This window comes from Prionailurus bengalensis, chromosome B2 (genome assembly GCF_016509475.1).
Source record: "Prionailurus bengalensis isolate Pbe53 chromosome B2, Fcat_Pben_1.1_paternal_pri, whole genome shotgun sequence".
NCBI classification, from domain to species: domain Eukaryota; kingdom Metazoa; phylum Chordata; class Mammalia; order Carnivora; family Felidae; genus Prionailurus; species Prionailurus bengalensis.
Window position 1 is genome coordinate 994,215 of NC_057349.1, and position 18,390 is coordinate 1,012,604.

General features: G+C 37.0%; 1 protein-coding gene across 1 annotated transcript; it reads left to right on the forward strand.

Annotated features, from left to right (window-relative positions):
* The first annotated feature begins 16,579 nt into the window (after positions 1-16,579).
* LOC122490575 (olfactory receptor 2B11-like) lies at positions 16,580-17,731 on the forward strand. Its single transcript, XM_043593223.1, has one exon. It carries the CDS (start codon positions 16,777-16,779, stop codon positions 17,728-17,730), a length of 954 nt encoding a protein of 317 aa, XP_043449158.1. The 5' UTR covers positions 16,580-16,776; the 3' UTR covers position 17,731.
* The last annotated feature ends 659 nt before the right edge of the window (positions 17,732-18,390 follow it).

The following is an 18,390-nucleotide window of genomic DNA, read 5'->3' on the forward strand; positions in this document are numbered from 1 at the left end:
AAGTAAAGCATGAATATGGATTCAAGAAGCTTCTGACTGTTTGAGACTTAAAATAATCCCTGGACTCCAACCTTCATTAAGTGGGAAGTAAGCTGAAATTCTCAGTTGTTCTCTTCAGATTTATACACAGGATAAGGGACCTCAGAAAGAGTAGAGCCAACAGTTATGAAGAACATATGAAAACATTTCCTTACTGATGGGTGGAACTCTTCACAACTGCCCAGTAGTTTTCAGAATTTCTAGACTTGTGAATTCTATCTCTGAATTTTCTCTTTCTGAATGGAAGTGTTTATACTGGGCATCCTCTTCCAGTTCTACCTACTAAATTTTGAGCATGTGGAGAACACACAACTATCTATTCAGTTCGCAGATCTCTGAGGCAAGAGACTTTAACCCTGACCACAAATTTTTGGTTTCCTTCTTCCTTCTGGCCATTTGGTAGACTTACAGTTTTCTCATACAGTGGACTAGGTTATGGTCTGTAACTAGCTTTGGTAATAAGTGTGAGTTAAACCAATTTCTAAACTTCTGGGAAGAAATTTGAAGAGCTACTGTGTGTTTTGCAAAATTTATTTCTTTTTATCACAACAATTTAGAATATTTTGCATAGTGTCTAATCTAACAACTTGGATCCCTAATGGAGAACAAAGCCCACAGCCAGTATTCAAGGGGCTTCAAACAAGAGCAAAGATGTAAATCTTTATTGGTTTTAGTCAAAGTAATTTTCAGCTTCTTTATTAATATGTTATTGGCCATTTCTTTTCCATAATAACGTTATGGAGGAATGCTTGCAGGTAGGCAGCAGGAAAAGTCAGAAAATAAACCTATATTGGGAATGTGACCCTCATGTTTTATATACCTACATATGTAATAAAGTACTAGAAATAAAATCACTAACAAGTTTGTTTGTTAAGATACATGGTAGGATATCAGGACATTTGTATTCTAGTATTCATATTTTTTCTGCATTTTTATTATTCAATTTATTTTTTGGTATTTCAGTTAGTTAATATAAAGTGCAATATTGGTCTCAGAAGTAGAATTCAATGGATTCATCACTCACATACAACACCCAGGGTTCATAACAGGTGCCCTCCTTAATACCCATCATCCATATATCCCATTCCACCACCCACTTCCCTCCATCAGCCCTCAGTTTGTTCTTTATCATTAGGAGACTCTTATTGTTTATTTCCCTTTCTTCTCTTCTCCACTTCCCATATAGTTGTCATTCTTGTTTCTTAAATTCCACAAATGAGTGAAATTATATATTTGTCTTTCTCTGATTGGTTTTGCCTAGCATTATATATTCTGGTTCTAGTCACATCATTCAAATGGCAAGTTTTCTTTTTTTCTCTTTATTGATGGCTGATTAATATTCCACTGTATGTGTGTATGTATTTGTGTGTGTGTGTGTGTGTGTGTGTGTGTGTATATATATATATATATATATATATATGTGCGTGTGTGTGTGTGTGTGTGTGTGTGTGCATCTCACATCTTTATCCATTCATCATTTGATGGACATTTGGGCTCTTTCCATAGTTGGGCTATTTTTAAATTGCACCATATAATTACTCGACTGTCAGAAAAAAAGTCTAATAATACAAAACTAGTGTTGTTTCTTTTTTCCTTGAAGATTTTTCCATTGATGTTTAATTGTTCCCTACCAATACTATCTTAGAATCATAATAGTCTAAATTTGAATCATATTTTAAACAATTGATAGGGAAATAACTATTAGACTTACATAAATGTAAATTCTGCAATTAATACCAGGGAATTGAATGAAAGTGGTCAAAACTTTTAGTTATAAGATAACAAACTTAGTTATAAGATAAATAACTCCTCGGCGTGTAATGTACAACATGGTGACTACAGTTAACACTGTTGTGTAGTATATTTGAGAGTTATGAAGAGAATACATCCTAAAAGTTCTCATTACAAGTAAAAAGCTTTTAGTTTGTTTTTTTGTTTAATATATATGAGATGATGGATGTTAACTAAACTTACTGTGGTAATTATTTTGCAATATATGTAAGTGAAGTTATAATGCCATATACCTTAAACTTATGAAATACTGTAAATTAATTATATCTCAATAAAACTAGAATAAAAAATATCACACACACTGCCTTAATGACACCTAAAATTTGTCTGCTTTCCTGGGATAAGTGCACATCAAAAAGCAGGATGTTATAGGGCTTTATTTTCCTAACATATATCAATCATCTACTATAAAAATGGATTTTGATAATTACTGAGTAGTAATTAGTGAAAAAGATAGGCACAGTTTCTGCTTTCACAGAATTTAATGTCTAGTGTGGGAAGAAGAACAATCATACTAAACATGTAATATAAGAAATCCATAAAACTAGGTTGGGGAGCTAACATGGCAGCATAGTAGGAGGACCCTACTCATCTTATCCCTTAAACACAAATATATAACTATCAAATCATTCTGAATATTCAGGAATTGACCTGAGGACTGAGAAAAAAAACTCCACAGCTAGAGGGAGAGAAGAGGTCACATGGAGGAAGGTAAGAAGTGTGGAGCGATTTTTTGTGGGAGAAATGGATCATGGATGCTGCATAAGAGAGGGAGCCATGGTCTGGGATAAAGGTGAGAGGGAGAGGAGCACATGAAGGGAACACTTCCCCAAATTCATTGGCTGGGAAAATGAGATGGACAGATTTTTGTATTTGCAAACAGTGGGGTTTGAATTGAAGTTTTAAAGGTCAGCAGGCTTGACTGTAATAGAGCCCTGAAGGCGCTGCCCTAGTCATGGACAGAAGTGGGACAAACATAAGACCACCTGGGGCACAGAAGTGGGGGATTATTCTCTCTACTTAGAGTAATGTACCTGAGAGGTAGCATTTGTGGACATGTCTCTCTGGGAACGAAGGAGATAGTGGGTACCATTTCCTTCCCTCAACCCTCAGCATAAAGTAGCTTCTGTCAACAGCACAGCACTGAGACTGGCTGCCTAGCCTTCTTACACAAAGTCCTGAACCCCCATTCTCTGCCTGTATTACCCTACTCAGGCAAGTGTATCTCAGTCCCAGTGTAGCAGGACCTTTCCCCAGAAGACCAGCAGAACTCCTGACCCATTCCACATCTCCTGTCCAGAGACTTGTGCAAGACCTCATTTCTACTGAAAGTAGCATCAAGTCTCAATTAACAGATAAAGACCAGAGCAAACCTAGTTAAAACTCATTACACTCTGACCAAGGACCAAATGTTGCCCATAGCAGGCAAGGAGAGCCTCTGCTGACTACTGACCTGAGGGACAGAGAAGCCAAAACACAGCAAGCAGAGTGCACAGAACACATACCAGAGACACTTGCTGAAGTACAGGCCCTGGACACTATATGACCTCCTCTTCATAAAGCCATTACTTTCAGGAGCAGGAAACATAATGGGCTTTTCTAACAGAGAAGACAGAGACTTAGACAAAGTGCCAATAGGGAGGAATTCATCCCAAACAAAAGAGGAAGATAATGCTACAGCCGAAGATCTAAGTGAAACAGATATACGCAACATGTCTGATGAAAAATTTAAAGCGACAATCATAAGGATACTCACTGGGCTTGAGGAAAGAATGAAGGACTTCAGGATGTCTTACTGCATAGATAAAAGAGTTGAAAGAACAATCAGTCAGAAATGAAGAATTCAATAAATGAGATTCAAAGCAGACCTGATGTAATGACCACGAGGATGGAAGAAGCAGAGGGATGAATATGTGGCAAGGAAGACAGAATAATGGAAAACAAAGAACCTGAACAAATGGGAGAAAGAATAATTATGGAAGACATGAGTAGACTTAGGAAACATAGTCCAACAAACATATTTGTGTAATAGAAGCCCCAAGAGAATAAGAGAGAAAAAGAGGGAAAGAAAATTTATCTGAAGAAAGAATAGCTGAAAATTTCCCTAATCTGATGAAGAAAACAGACATCTAGATCCAGAAGTCACAGAGAACTACCATAAAAATCAATAAAATCAGGCCAAAATGAATATATATTGTAATTAAATTTGCAAAATATGCCAATAATGAAAAAATCTTAAAAGCATCATGTTTGATGTTAAAAGCATTAAGACAACTAAAGTCCCTAACTTACAAGGGAAGACCCATGAGTCTGGCTGCAGATTTCTCAACAGAAACCTGGCAGGCCAGAAGTGTACTGGTATAATACATTCAATGTGTTAGTAGGGAAAAATCTGCAGCCAGGAATACTCTAGAGAGCAAGGCTGTCATTCAGACTAGGACAGAAAAAGACTTTCCCACACCAAGAAAAACTAAAGTAGTTTGTGACCACTGAACCAGACTTAAAGAAACATTAAAGAGAACTCTTTCAATGGAAAGGAAAGACCAAACGGGACAAAGACAAGAAAAGAAAAGAGCCAATCACCAGAAACAATGAAAAAAAACCAAGTAATGAAATGGTACTAAATACATAACAATAATTACTTTCATGCAAATAGACTAAACACTCCAATCAAAAGACATTCTGACAGAGTTTCAAAATGAATAAAAAAATAAGACCCATCTATATCCTCCCTACAAGAGATTCATTTTATTTTACTATTTTATTTTATTTTATTTTATTTTATTTTATTTTATTTTTATTTTAAGATTATTTTTAAATAATCCCTACACCCAATGTGGAGTTCAAACCCAAAGCCCTGAGATCAAGAGTTACATGCTCCACTGACTGAGCCAGCAAGGTGTCCCACAGGAGATTCATTTCAGACCTAAACAGACCTTCAGATTGAAACTAAGGGGACAGAGAAAAATTTATCATGCAAATGGATATCAAAAGAAAACTGGAGTAGCAATACTTATATCAGACAAACTATATTTCAAACCAAAAACTATAAGAGATGAAGAAGGGCACTATATCATAAAAAAAGGAACTACCCAACAAGAAGGTATAACAATTGTAAATATTTTTGCCCCCCAACTTTCCCAAATATGTAAGTCAATAAATAACAAACATAAAGGAACTCATTGCTAATAATACAGTAATAGTAGGGGACTTCAACACCCCACTTACATCAATGCACATCGTCTAAGAGCAGAAAATAAACAAGAAAACAATGGTTTTGATTGACACATTGGATGAGATGGACTAAACAGATATATTCAGAACATTTCATCTTAAAGCACCAGAATACACATTCTTTTCAAGTGAAATTGGAATATTCTCCATAATGGATTACATACCGGGTCACAAATCAGCCCTCAACAAGTACCAAAAATTGAGATCATACCATGCATGGTTTCTGACTACATCACTCTGAAACTTGAAGTCAACCACAAGAAAAAAATTGGGAAGGCCACAAATCCATGGAGGTTACACAACAGGCTACTAAATAATGAATGGGTCACCCAGGAAATCAAAGAAATTTAATGAATCCATGCACCACAGATGCTTGTTGGAAATGGTTGCTGCCAGCAGGGGGAACAGAGGACCCAGGGCTGCCTGGAAGGTGGGATGCAGGCAGTGAGAGCACCTCTTGGGCACCCAAGTTTTGTACAGGCAGTGGAGGCTCATCCCTGAACAGGAAGCTGGTTGGACTCCTAGTAACAGTGGCACCAGTTGGGGCCCCAAGCAGCTGGGGGCATTGTCCCAGAAGCAGCTCGTGGTTGCGTTTGTCCAACAAATAAGATACTGTGGTTGTTTTATTGTGAAAAACACATGGCCCAAAAAACTGCTGGAACTAATACATGAATTAAGTAAAGTCACAGGATGCAAAATCAAAGTATAGAAATCTGTTGCATTTCTATACACCAATGATGAAGTAGCAGAAAGAGAAATTAAGGAGTCAATACCATTTACAACTACACCAAAAACAATAAGACACCTAGGAATAAACTTAATCAAAGAAGTGAAAGACCTGTACTCTGAAAACTATAAAACTGATAAAAGAAATTCAAGATGACACAAGGAAATGGAAATACATTCCATACTCATGGATTGGAAAAACAAATATTGTTAAAATGTCTATACTACACAAAGCAATCCACATATATAAAGCAATCTCTATCAGAAAGAATACCAATGGAATTTTTCACAGAGCTAGAAAAATCCTGAAATTTGTATGCAACCCCAAAAGACCCTGAATAGCCAAAGTAATGTTGATGGAGAAAAGTAAAGCTGGCAGCATCACAATTCTAACTTCAAGTTCTACTACAAAACAATATGGGTCTGGCACTAAAATAGACACATAGATAAATGGAACAGAATAGAAAACCCAGCAAAGGACCCACTACTATATGGTTAATGAATCTTCCACAAAGCAGTAAAGAATATCCAATGTGAAAAAGACAGTCTCTTTAAAAAATGGTGTTGGCAAAACTGGAACTTACATAAAAACTTGGAGGGGTGTCTGAGTGGCTCAGTTGATTAAATACCCAATTCTTGATTTTGGCTCAGGTCATGATCTCACATTTTGTGAGATCAAGCCCTATGTCAGGCTCTGCACTGACAGCATGGAGCCTATTTGGGATTCTCTCTCTCTCTCTCTCTCTCTCTCTCTCTCTCTCTGTCCCTCCCCTCTCTCTCTCTTAAAATAAATAAATACATACATACATACATACATAAACAAACAAACAAACATGAAAAAAGTTCTAAATAAAAATTTGGAAAGAAAAACATTATAAAACGGAATAGCAAAAAACAGTCATCTGATTTTAAATTGTGCAAAGTATCTAAATAAACTTTTTAAGTTTCTGTTTTTTAAATTCAAATTATAATTAGGTAACACACAATGTAATGTTATGTTCAGGTCTACAATAAATATAGTGATTTGACACTTCCATACAGCACTTGGTGCTCATCAAAACAATGACACTCCTTAATCCCAATCACCTATTTCACCCATCCCCCCACACACCTCCTCTCTGGTAACCATCAGTTTGTTCTCTATAGTTGAGAGTCTGTTTCCTGGTTAGCCTCTCTATTTTTATTCCCTTTGCTTATTGTTTTGTTTTTTAAATTCCACCTATGAGTGAAATCATATACTTGTCTTTATCTCATTGATTTTTTCTGCTTAGCATAAGACATTGTAGCTCCATCCATGTCACTGCAAATCACAAGATTTCATTCTTTTTGATGGCCAAGTGTTATTCCATTGTATATGTATACCACATCTTCTTTATCCATTCATCAGTGGATGGACACCTGGGCTCTATCCATAGTTTGGCTATTGTTGATAATACTACTATAAACATTGGCATGCACCTGCTCCTTTGAATCTGTATTTTGTAAACTTTGAGTAAATAACCTAGTAGTGCAATTGCTGGGTCATAGGGTAGTTCTATTTTTAATTTTTTGAGGAATCCCATACTGTTTTCCAGAGTGGCTGCACAAGTTTGCATTCCCACCAACAGTGCAAGAGGGTTCCTCTTTCTCTACATGCTCACCACAATCTTGTTTCATGAGTTGTAAAGTTTAGCCATTCTGACAGGTGTGAAGTAGTATCTCATGTAGTTTTGATTTATATTTCCCTGATGATGAGTGATGTTGAGGATCTTTTTATGTGTCTGTTAACCACCTGGATGTTTTCTTTGGAAAAATGTCTATTCATGTCTTCTGCCCATTTCATAACTGGGTTTTTTTAGGTTTATTTAATTATTTTGAGAGAGAGAGAGAGAGAGAGAGAGAGCGAGCAAGCATGAGCAGGAGAGGGGCAGAGAGAGATGGAGAGAGAGAGACTCCCAAGCAGGCTCTGCACCACCAGCATGGAGCCCAACATGGGACTCGAACTCATGAACCATGAGATCATGACCTGAGTTGAAACGATTAGTCAGTTGTCCAACTGACTGAGCCACTTAGGCGCCCCTTATTTGTTTTTTTTGGGTGTTGAGTTTGGTAATTCCCTTATAGATTTTGGATATTAACGCCTTATCAGATATGTCATTTCCAAATATCTTCTCCTATTCCGAAGGTTGCCTTTTAGTTTTGTTAATTGTTTCTTTTCCTGTGCTGAAGTTTTTTCATTTTGAAGTAGTCCTAATGTTTATTTTTACCTTCGTTTACCTTTCTCAGAGAGATATCTGGGAAATGTTGCTATGGCTGAAAAATAGGTTGCTGCCTGTGTTCTTCTCTAGGATTTTTATGGTTTCAGGTCTCACATTTAGGTCTTTAATCCATTTTGAGTTTGTGTTTGGTAAAAGCAAATTGTGCAGTTTTATTCTTGTGCATGTAGCTGACCAGTTTTCCTAACACCATTTGTTAATAAGACCATTTATTAATTTGAAGTTCAGAATTGTGATGCCACCAGGTTTACTTTTGTTTTTCAAGATTGGGCTATTTGGGATCTTTTGTGGTCTCATGCCAATTTTAGGACTGTTTATTCTAGCCCTGTGAAAAATGCTGGTGGTATTTTAATAGGGATTACATTAAATGTGTAGATTGCTTTAGGTCATATAGACATTTTAACAATGCTTGTTCTTCCAATCCATGAGCATGGAATATTTTTCCATTTCTTTGTGTCCTCTTCAATTTCTTTCATCAATGTTTTATAGTTTTCAAAGTATAATTCTTTTCCCTCTTTGGTTAGGTTTATTCATATGTGTCATATGGTTTTTGGTATAATTGTAAATGGGCTGGATTCCTTCATTCCTTTCTGCTGCTTCATTATTGGTATATGTGGAGGTATGTTCCCTCCAACCCTACTTTGTTGGTGACTTTTTTTCATGAGTGGATATCGTACTTTGTCAAATTATGCATATACTGAGAGGATCATATGGTTCTTATAACTTCTTTTATTAATGTGGTACATCACATTGATTGATTGTCGAATATTGAACCACCTTTGCCACCAAGGAATAAATCCAACTTGATCATGGTGAATTATTCCTTTAATTTACTGTTGGATTCAGTTTGCTAGTATTTTAATGAGAATTTTTGCATCAGTGTTCATCAGTGACACTTGCCTGTAGTTGTATTTTTTAGCGGGTCTTTGGTTTTGGAATCAAGGTAATGCTGGGCTCAAATGAATGAATTTGGTAGTGTTCCTTCCATTTTCCTTTTTGGGGATAGTTAGAGAAGTATAGGTATTAACTTTTCTTTAAATGTTTTATAGAATTTGCCTGTGAAGCCATCTGGTCCTGGACTTTTGTGTGTTGGGATATTTTTGATTACTGATTCAGTTCTTTTTCTGGTTATGGGTCTGTTTGAGTTTTATATTTTTCTTGTTTCAGTTTTGGTAGTGTATATATTTTTTAAAATGTATCCATTTCTTCCAGGTTGTCCAAATTATTGGTGTAAAATTTTTCATAATATTCTCTCAAAATTGTTTTTCTGTGGTGTTGATTGTTATTTCTCTTCTCCTGTTTGTGATTTTATTTATTTGATTCCTTTCTGTCTTCTTTTTTATAAGTCTGGCTAGGGTTTCTTAAATTTTATTAAATTTTTTAAAGAACCAGTTCCTGGTTTTATTGATCTATTTTTTTCTATATCATTTATTTTTGCTCTAATGTTCAATATTTCCCTTCTTCTGCTGGCTTTATCCTTTGTTTGTTGTTATTTTCTAGGTACTTTAGGTGCAAGTTTAGGTTGATTATGAGAGTTTCTCTTGCTTCTTAATGTAGGCATATATTGCTATCTACTTCCCTCTTAGACTACTTTTGATGTATCCCATTGGTTTTGGACCATCGTGTTTTGATTTTCATTTGTTTCCCATGCATTTTTATTTCCTCTTTGATTTCCTGGTTGATCCATTCATTGTTAGGTAGCATGTTGTTTAAAACTCCATGTATTTGTGGTCTCTCATTTTTTTTGTGTGGCTGGACAAGGTGCATGGTATGATCTCGATCTTCTTTTACTTGTTGAGGGCTGATATGTGACCCAATATTTGATCTATTCTGGAAAATGCTCCAGGTGCACTGAATGAGGATGTGTATTCTCCTGCTTTAGGATGAAATGTTCTTTTAAAAAATATAATAATATTTACTCTTTTTGGGAGAGCACAAGTGAGGGAGGGGGAAAGAGAGTGCCACAGATGATCCAAAGCAGGCTGTGTGCTGACAGACTGACAGCAGTGATCCTGATGTGGGGCTCAAACTCATGAATCACACAATCATGACCTGAGCTGAAGTTGGACACTCAACTGACTGAGCCACCCAGGTGCCCTAGGATGAAATGTTCTGAATATATCTATCATCTCCATCTGGTCCAGTGTGTCACTCAAAGCAATTGTTTCCTTGTTGATTTTTCAGCTTAGATGATCTGTTTATTTTTATAAGTGGGGGTGTTCAAGTCTCCTACTCTTATTGTACCATTATCAATGAGTTCCTTCATGTTTATTATTAATTCTGTTATATATGTGTGTCCTTCCATGTTGGAGACATAAATATTTACAATTATTAGATCTTACTGTTGGATAGTCTCTTTTATTAATGATATAGTGCCCCTCTTCACTGTTACATTCTTTGGTTTAAAAATCTAGTTTGTCTGATATAGAGAATGCTACCCTTGCTATCTTTTGCCTTCCATCTGCATGATAAATGTTTCTCCATCATCTCACTTTCAATCTGCAGGGGTCTTTAGGTCTAAAATGAGCTTCTTGTTGGCACCATTGGAGGGTTTCATTGTTTGTTTTTTATCCATTCTGACACCGAATGTATTTTGATTGGAATATTTAGTCCATTTATAGTCAGAGTCATTATTTGTAGATATTAAGTGCCATTTTGTTACCTGTTTTTTCATTGTTTCTGGAGACTTTCTCTATTCCTTTCTTGTCTTTATCACTTTTGGTCTTCTCACTGAAAGTGTGCTCTTTAATATTTCTTTCAGCCTTATTCAGTGGTCATGAGCTCCTTCAGGTTTTGTTTATTATGGGAAAGCCTTTTTCTCTCCTTTTCTGAATGATAGATTTACCAGATACAGTATTCCTGGTTGCAGACTTTCCCCCATTCAGCATGTTTAGTATATCATTCCAATTCTTTCTCCCTAGCCAAGTTTCTGTGGAGAGATCTGCAGCCAGCCTTATGGGTTTTCCCTTTTAAGTTAGGGACTTCATTTGTCGTGTTACTTTTAGGACTTTGTCTTTATTGCTGTATTTTACAAATTTAATTACAATATGTATTAATGTTAGCCTTTTTATGTTGTTTTTTTATTGGAGTTCTCTGTGCTTCCTGGATTTGGATGTGTGTTTCCTTCCCCAGATTAGCGAAGTTTTTAACTATTATTTCCTTAAATAAATTTCTCTGTCTCTTTTTCTCTCTTTTCTTCCTCTGGGACTCCTGTAATACAAATGTTATTACTAAGTCTATTGTCAAGTTGCATAATTATTCTTTCTTTTCTTCAGCTTCTTTATTTTCCATTATTTTGTCTTCTAGGTCACTTATTTATTCCACTGCTTCTTCAATCCTGTGTTGGTTGCATCACTTCTGTTTGAAATCTCAGTTATTGAAGTTTTCATTTCTGACTGCTTGGTTTTTTTTATCTCTGCAGTAAAGGACTCCCTGTAGTCTTCCATTCCTTTCTCGATCCCAGTGAGTATCCTTATGATAATTGTCATAAATTTTCCATCAGGAATATTATATCTTTTCACTAGGATCTCTGGCCATGACATTATCTTGTTCTTTCACTTGGGATCACACACCCTGTTGTGGCATTTTTCCTAGATCTTTGTCTTTTTCTGTGTTAGTAAAGCCTGTTATATTTTCTGTTCCTGAGAGTAATGGCCCTATGAAGAAGAGGCTGTATAATGTCCAGAGCCTGGGGCTTTCGGACATGTCTCCAGTATATGCTGCATACAGTCTGCTTTTTCGTTCTGGATGCTCTGTCATTCAGGTTAGTCATCTGCAGAGGCTCTCTGCCTGCAGAGGAAAGTTTCTGCTCCCTGGCCTGAATGTGGTGAGTTTTAACGAGTGAGCTCTGGTCTGACTATGAAATTAAATCTGTCACACCTCCACCAGGTCTGGGCTCTGTAGAACTCTTGGTCAGCAGACATTATGTGGGCAGGGTTTGTGCTGGTCTTCTGGGCGAGGGTCTCACTGCACTTGGACTGAGGCAAGTGTGAATGAGAAGAGCAGTCCCACCAGAGTACAGCAGTGTGGGGGGTTGGTGTATGCAGGATAGGCTGCCAGTGTGAATAGACATTTTTTTTACAGAAAGATGTACAGATGGCCAACAGATACATGTAAAGATGCTAAAAGTCACTAATCATCAGTGAAACGCAAGTCAAAACCAAAATGAGGTATCACTTTACAACTGTCACAATGGCTAAAATCAGAAAGACAAGAAATAAGCATTGCCAAGAATATAGAGGAAAAGGAACACTCCTCCACTGCTGGTGGGAATGTAAATTGGTGCAGGCACTGTGGAAAACAGTATGGAGTTTCCTCAAACTATTAAAAATAGAAATAGCATATGATCCAATAATTCCACTCCTATGTATTTACCTAAGACAATGAAAACAGTAATTCCAAAAGACACATGTACCTAATGTATATTGTACCATTATATACAATAGCCAAGGTATGGAAGCAACTTAAGTGTCCAGACAAATGTACAAGGAAGATACAGTATGTATATACATTTATTATTCAGTCATGAAAAAGATGATATCTTGCCCTCTGTGACAACATGGATGGACATAAAGGGTATTATACTAAGTGAAATAAGTGAGACTGAAAAAGACAAATTACCATATGATCTCACTTATGTGTGCAACCTGAAAAAAAGGGATGAACAAACATCAGACCCATAAATACAGAGAACAGACTTAGGGTTGCCAGAGTGAGGAGGTTGGGGATGGAAATGTGGATGAAGTGGTGATGGAGGTATAGGCTTCCAGTTATGGAATGAATAACTCATGAGAATAAAAGGTACAGCACAGAGAATATAGTCAATGATAGTGTAATAGCGTTTTACAGTGATGGATGATGACTACAATTGTGGCAAACATACATTCATGTATAGAGATGGTGACTCACTATGTTGTACACCTGAAACTAATATAACATTGTGTATCAGTGTTAGTTAAAATAAAAAAATAATCTTGCAAAGCTTAAATTTTCTACACATGAGTTTGCAGCATTATAAATTTTGGCATGAGTGTTTCAACTATTCTGAAGTCAAATCCCCTGAGACACTGACAATAAGCACAAATATAGTATTTATTACAAAAAAGTTTCATTTAAGCAAATTTTTATGACATTGTCCACTATTATATTTTGAAGCATCAAGAAAAGTGACTGACATATAGTGGGCACTCAACAAATTTTTACTGACTGAATGAATAAATAAACAAAATAACATATGTTAACTTTTCCTTGCCATAATGATTTATTGTTTAACCCAAATGAGGGACTATTTTTTATATAGTCCATGTTAGGTGAGGTAAAAAGTCATTGCTGTGCTAGGTTATTTTGGAAGAAATATATGGAGACAAAAGTCCTTTGGTTTCTTAAAAATCAAATTGAAAGGTGACCACTGCTTCTTTCTCTGTATAGAACTAGAAACATTCCCACTTTTATTATGGCAAGAATATAAATAAACAATAGCCTGAAGAAAATATAAATAAAAGAAAATTCTCTCTTGACAACAAAAATAATTGTCTCAAATTTTCACTGATATATAAGGAAGTTTTCTATGAAATTGTTGAGGTAGATGAGTTTTCTAGAATTATTTTAGTTCTGAGTCCATTTTCCACAATAAGAGAAATTGCAAAAATTATCCTTCCATGTTAATATGGCAACAAGCGGTATTCCCACTAGGGAGTTTGTACAGTGTTTCTTGCCAAGAGATGTCCACTGAGGTTCATTATCTTTATGAAGGAAATGTTGCACAGCTTTATATAAAGAGAAGGAACTATTCCTTAACAAATATTATTTGTGTCCACATATAAACATACTCAGGGTCTTTCAAATCAAAAGGACAAATTGTATTAGGGACCTAGGATATAATGTGAAGCCACTGAACACAGACAGAATATTCAACCCTCATCTCTAATTAACGTTTAGTTCCTTTGGAAAGAAAAGATCAAGTCAATTTTGCAAGAACAGAGAGCACGACCATTAAATAGCAGCAATGATGTAAGGTAGGTATTGTATATGGGTGGAAGTGATCTATTCAGCTTCATGATTTTATCGTTTTTCAATTCCATGTGTTTTGTGTCCTCTCTATGCAAGTTCTGTACTAAAATACGTGTAAATAAATCAAAACCTTTAATAATGCAACATCGTAACATAAAACATTAAAATATGTCTCCTTTAATGAAGAAAGATATAGGGATACTGCTTGCATTTGTGGGCATTTCAATGAATTAAAATATACGTGTACTTGTATAAAAATCTTAACATCATGAACCCTGGATTCAAGCCACATGATACGAGTGATTTGGGGAATGAAAGGGAACAAAATGCAAATTTTGTGACTCTTTTGGTGAGGTAAGTACACTACTAATATTTGGATGCAACCAGACCAAGGATTAATGAAAAGATATGGACTCTTAATCACACTGGACACTACACTTCCTAAAAGTAACTACCCCAACATTAAGCATTATACTTAATGAAGCATAGTCACAGATACTGGATTAATCAATCCTCACAACACAGGTGGTACATAAGCAATGCATACAATGTCTATGTTTTGGGGCACCTGGGTGGCCCAGTTGGTTAAGCATCCAATTTTTGAACATGGCTTAGGTAGTGATCTCACAGTACATGAGATCAAGCCAAACATCGAGCTCTGCACTAACACCATGGAGCCTGCTTGAGATTCTCTCTCTCCCTCTCTCTGCCCCTCCCCTGCACATCCTCTCTCCCTCTCAAAAATAAATAAACATTAATTTTTTAATTAAAAAAGAGAAAAGGTCTATGTGTTAACTATCCCAGTCGACAGGATCCACATTCTCTGACTTCATATCCTCTTTTCTTTTCTACTACAAGTGTTTTTTCAAACTTCTTACCAGTGCCAATAGCAAGATATACAATTCATTTTATAATCCACATCACACATATACACATACACTCACACATGTGATGGAAACAAATGTAGTAAATCCACAAAGAAGCATTGAACTGCCAAATTTGTGATAGATTTCAACTTCTGGTGTGACAAGCATGAACCCACATCACATTGTACTTTTAAGCACTGATGCCTTGAATGGCTCATATCACCAAGCAGTACTATCAATTACTTTTTCTCTTGTTCTTCAAGTATGGAACCTGTGGAAAGGAACCATTTCCTTTAAGCTGCATGTTTCCTGTTATGACAAAAGGTTTGTGCTGCAAAAGTCAGTTTAGGATTTGGGGCATAGGCCCAAGGAACAGTGATGTATCTTGTTTCTATGCATTCAGACTGATTCTGTTGGAGCTCAGAACGTCCTTAACTTCCCTAAATCACATCATGAATTCAGGCAGAGTGGTCTAGGGCCAGCAGATGATGGATGAAAGAAATGAAGCCATGTGGTACATCAGCATGGCTTGTTCCCGGGAACCACTCCTCTGTTTTATTCTTTTCCCCAAGAACAATGGTGACTTTCCCCCTTCCCTAATCATTTTTCTAATAAAATTTTCTCTATTGCATTTCTTAGGCAAATGCACAGATTTGTTGCCCTTTCTTTTATTTTTTTTATTATTATTATTTTTTAATGAAATTTATTGACAAATTGGTTTCCATACAACACCCAGTGCTCATCCCAAAAGGTGCCCTCCTCAATACCCATCACCCACCCTCTCCTCCCTCCCACCCCCCATCAACCCTCAGTTTGTTCTCAGTTTTTAACAGTCTCTTATGCTTTGGCTCTCTCCCATTCTAACCTCTTTTTTTTTTTCCTTCCCCTCCCCCATGGGTTCCTGTTCAGTTTCTCAGGATCCACATAAGAGTGAAACCATATGGTATCTGTCTTTCTCTGTATGGCTTATTTCACTTAGCATCACACTCTCCAGTTCCATCCACGTTGCTACAAAAGGCCATATTTCATTTTTTCTCATTGCCACGTAATATTCCATTGTGTATATTAACCACAATTTCTTTATCCATTCATCAGTTGATGGACATTTAGGCTCTTTCCATAATTTGGCTATTGTTGAGAGTGCTGCTATGAACATTGGGGTACAAGTGGCCCTATGCATCAGTACTCCTGTATCCCTTGGATAAATTCCTAGCAGTGCTATTGCTGGGTCATAGGGTAGGTCTATTTTTAACTTTCTGAGGAACCTCCACACTGCTTTCCAGAGCGGCTGCACCAATTTGCATTCCCACCAACAGTGCAAGAGGGTTCCCGTTTCTCCACATCCTCGCCAGCATCTATAGTCTCCTGATTTGTTCATTTTGGCCACTCTGACTGGCGTGAGGTGATACCTGAGTGTGGTTTTGATTTGTATTTCCCTGATAAGGAGCGACGCTGGACATCTTTTCATGTGCCTGTTGGCCATCCGGATGTCTTCTTTAGAGAAGTGTCTATTCATGTTTTCTGCCCATTTCTTCACTGGGTTATTTGTTTTTCGGGTGTGGAGTTTGGTGAGCTCTTTATAGATGTTGGATACTAGCCCTTTGTCTGATATGTCATTTGCAAATATCTTTTCCCATTCCGTTGTTGCCCTTTCTTTTAGACACACTACAAAATAATAATGTTTGGCATTGAGACTCATACTTTTTCATGATTACAAGTATAACAATTTCACTGGAGTTATACCACAAAGAAAATCCCTGTATAATTCACTCTATCCAAATGAATAAACTGACCCTCAGGAAACCCCATACTGAAATACGTGTCCTCACTTTCACTTGAATCCACCAACAAGAGAAATGGCAGTCATGAATCCAGGCAATGCAAGCATTCCAAAGTTCTTCATCCTATTGGGTTTCTCTGACCATCCCTGGTTGGAAATGCCACTCTTCATAATGGTGCTTGTGGCTTACATCTGCACACTAGTGGGAAACATCTCCATTATTGTTGTGTCCAAGGTGGATCCTCATCTTGACAGCCCTATGTACTTCTTCCTTTCCAACCTCTCCTTTCTGGACCTGTGTTTTACCACAACCACCATCCCTCAGCTGCTGGTGAACCTCTGGGGCCCAGATAAGTCCATCAGCTATGGAGGCTGTGTGGCCCAGTTCTATGTGTTTCACTTCCTGGGGGCCACGGAATGCATCATCTTGGTGGTCATGTCCTTGGATCGGTACATAGCCATCTGCAAGCCCTTGAGGTACCCAGCTATCATGCATCAGAGACTCTGTGTCTTCCTAGTGTCTGTGGCATGGATAAGTGGTTTGACTAACTCCTTGCTTCAGGCATCTCTCACTGTCCAACTGCCACTTTGTGGTAACAACAAGGTGGATGACTTCCTGTGTGAGATTCCAGTGATGATCAAGATGTCCTGTGTCGACACTGCTTTCAATGTAACTATGCTCTCTGTTGTGGGTACATTCTTTACCCTGGTCCCCTTGTCTCTTATCCTTGTCTCCTATGGGTTCATTGTAACTACAGTGCTCAGAATTCGTTCATCAATGGGAAAGAAGAAGGCCTTCAACACCTGTGGCTCCCATGTTATTGTCGTCTCTCTCTTCTACGGGCCAGTAATATGCATGTATGTGCAACCTTCTGGTACTAACTCCCAGGACAAGAACAAACTCATGGCCCTGTTCTACAGTCTGCTGACTCCTATGCTTAACCCTTTTATTTATACTTTGAGGAACAAGGACATGAAAGGGGCAATAAGGAGACTTCTCCTCCCATTGAGCTATCAGGGAAGAGAATAAGCACTGCTATTTCATACTCGACACATGTAGGACTCCAAAGAGGCCCTGCTCTACCTCTCAAATTACCCTCCTCCAAAATCATTAGCATCCTCAGTAACTATCCAATCTACATGTATGTTTATTCACCACAGTATTATAATTTATTGGCCTGCATTTTGCAATGTGAACCTTAATCCCAATTTTCCTACAATTTGTGTGACAGTGAATCTCTGTCATAAAATCCTCTGAGTCCATCTTTGAGTAGGAATCTGAAAAGTGAGCAGTAAATAAATGCTCATTACCTGACTCATTCACTATTAGCCAAAAACATCAAGCACTCTCATTTTATGTGTAATGTTACAAATATAACGTAAGTAATAAAGACCACAGTTTACCATCTTGCTATTATGGATATGATTTTATGGGTATAGTTTGCTAATCAACTCTTTTTATTTTTATTTGTATTGAAGTATAATTGATATACAATGCTGTATTTGTTTCAAATATACAACATAGCGATTTTAAAAAAACATATACCTTATCAAATGTTCACCATGGTAAGTGTAGTCACCATCTGTCACCCTAGAATATTATTACCATATTATTGACAGTGTTCCCTATGCTATACTCTTCATCATTTTGACTTGCTTATTTTATAACTAGAAGTTTGTGCCTGTTAAT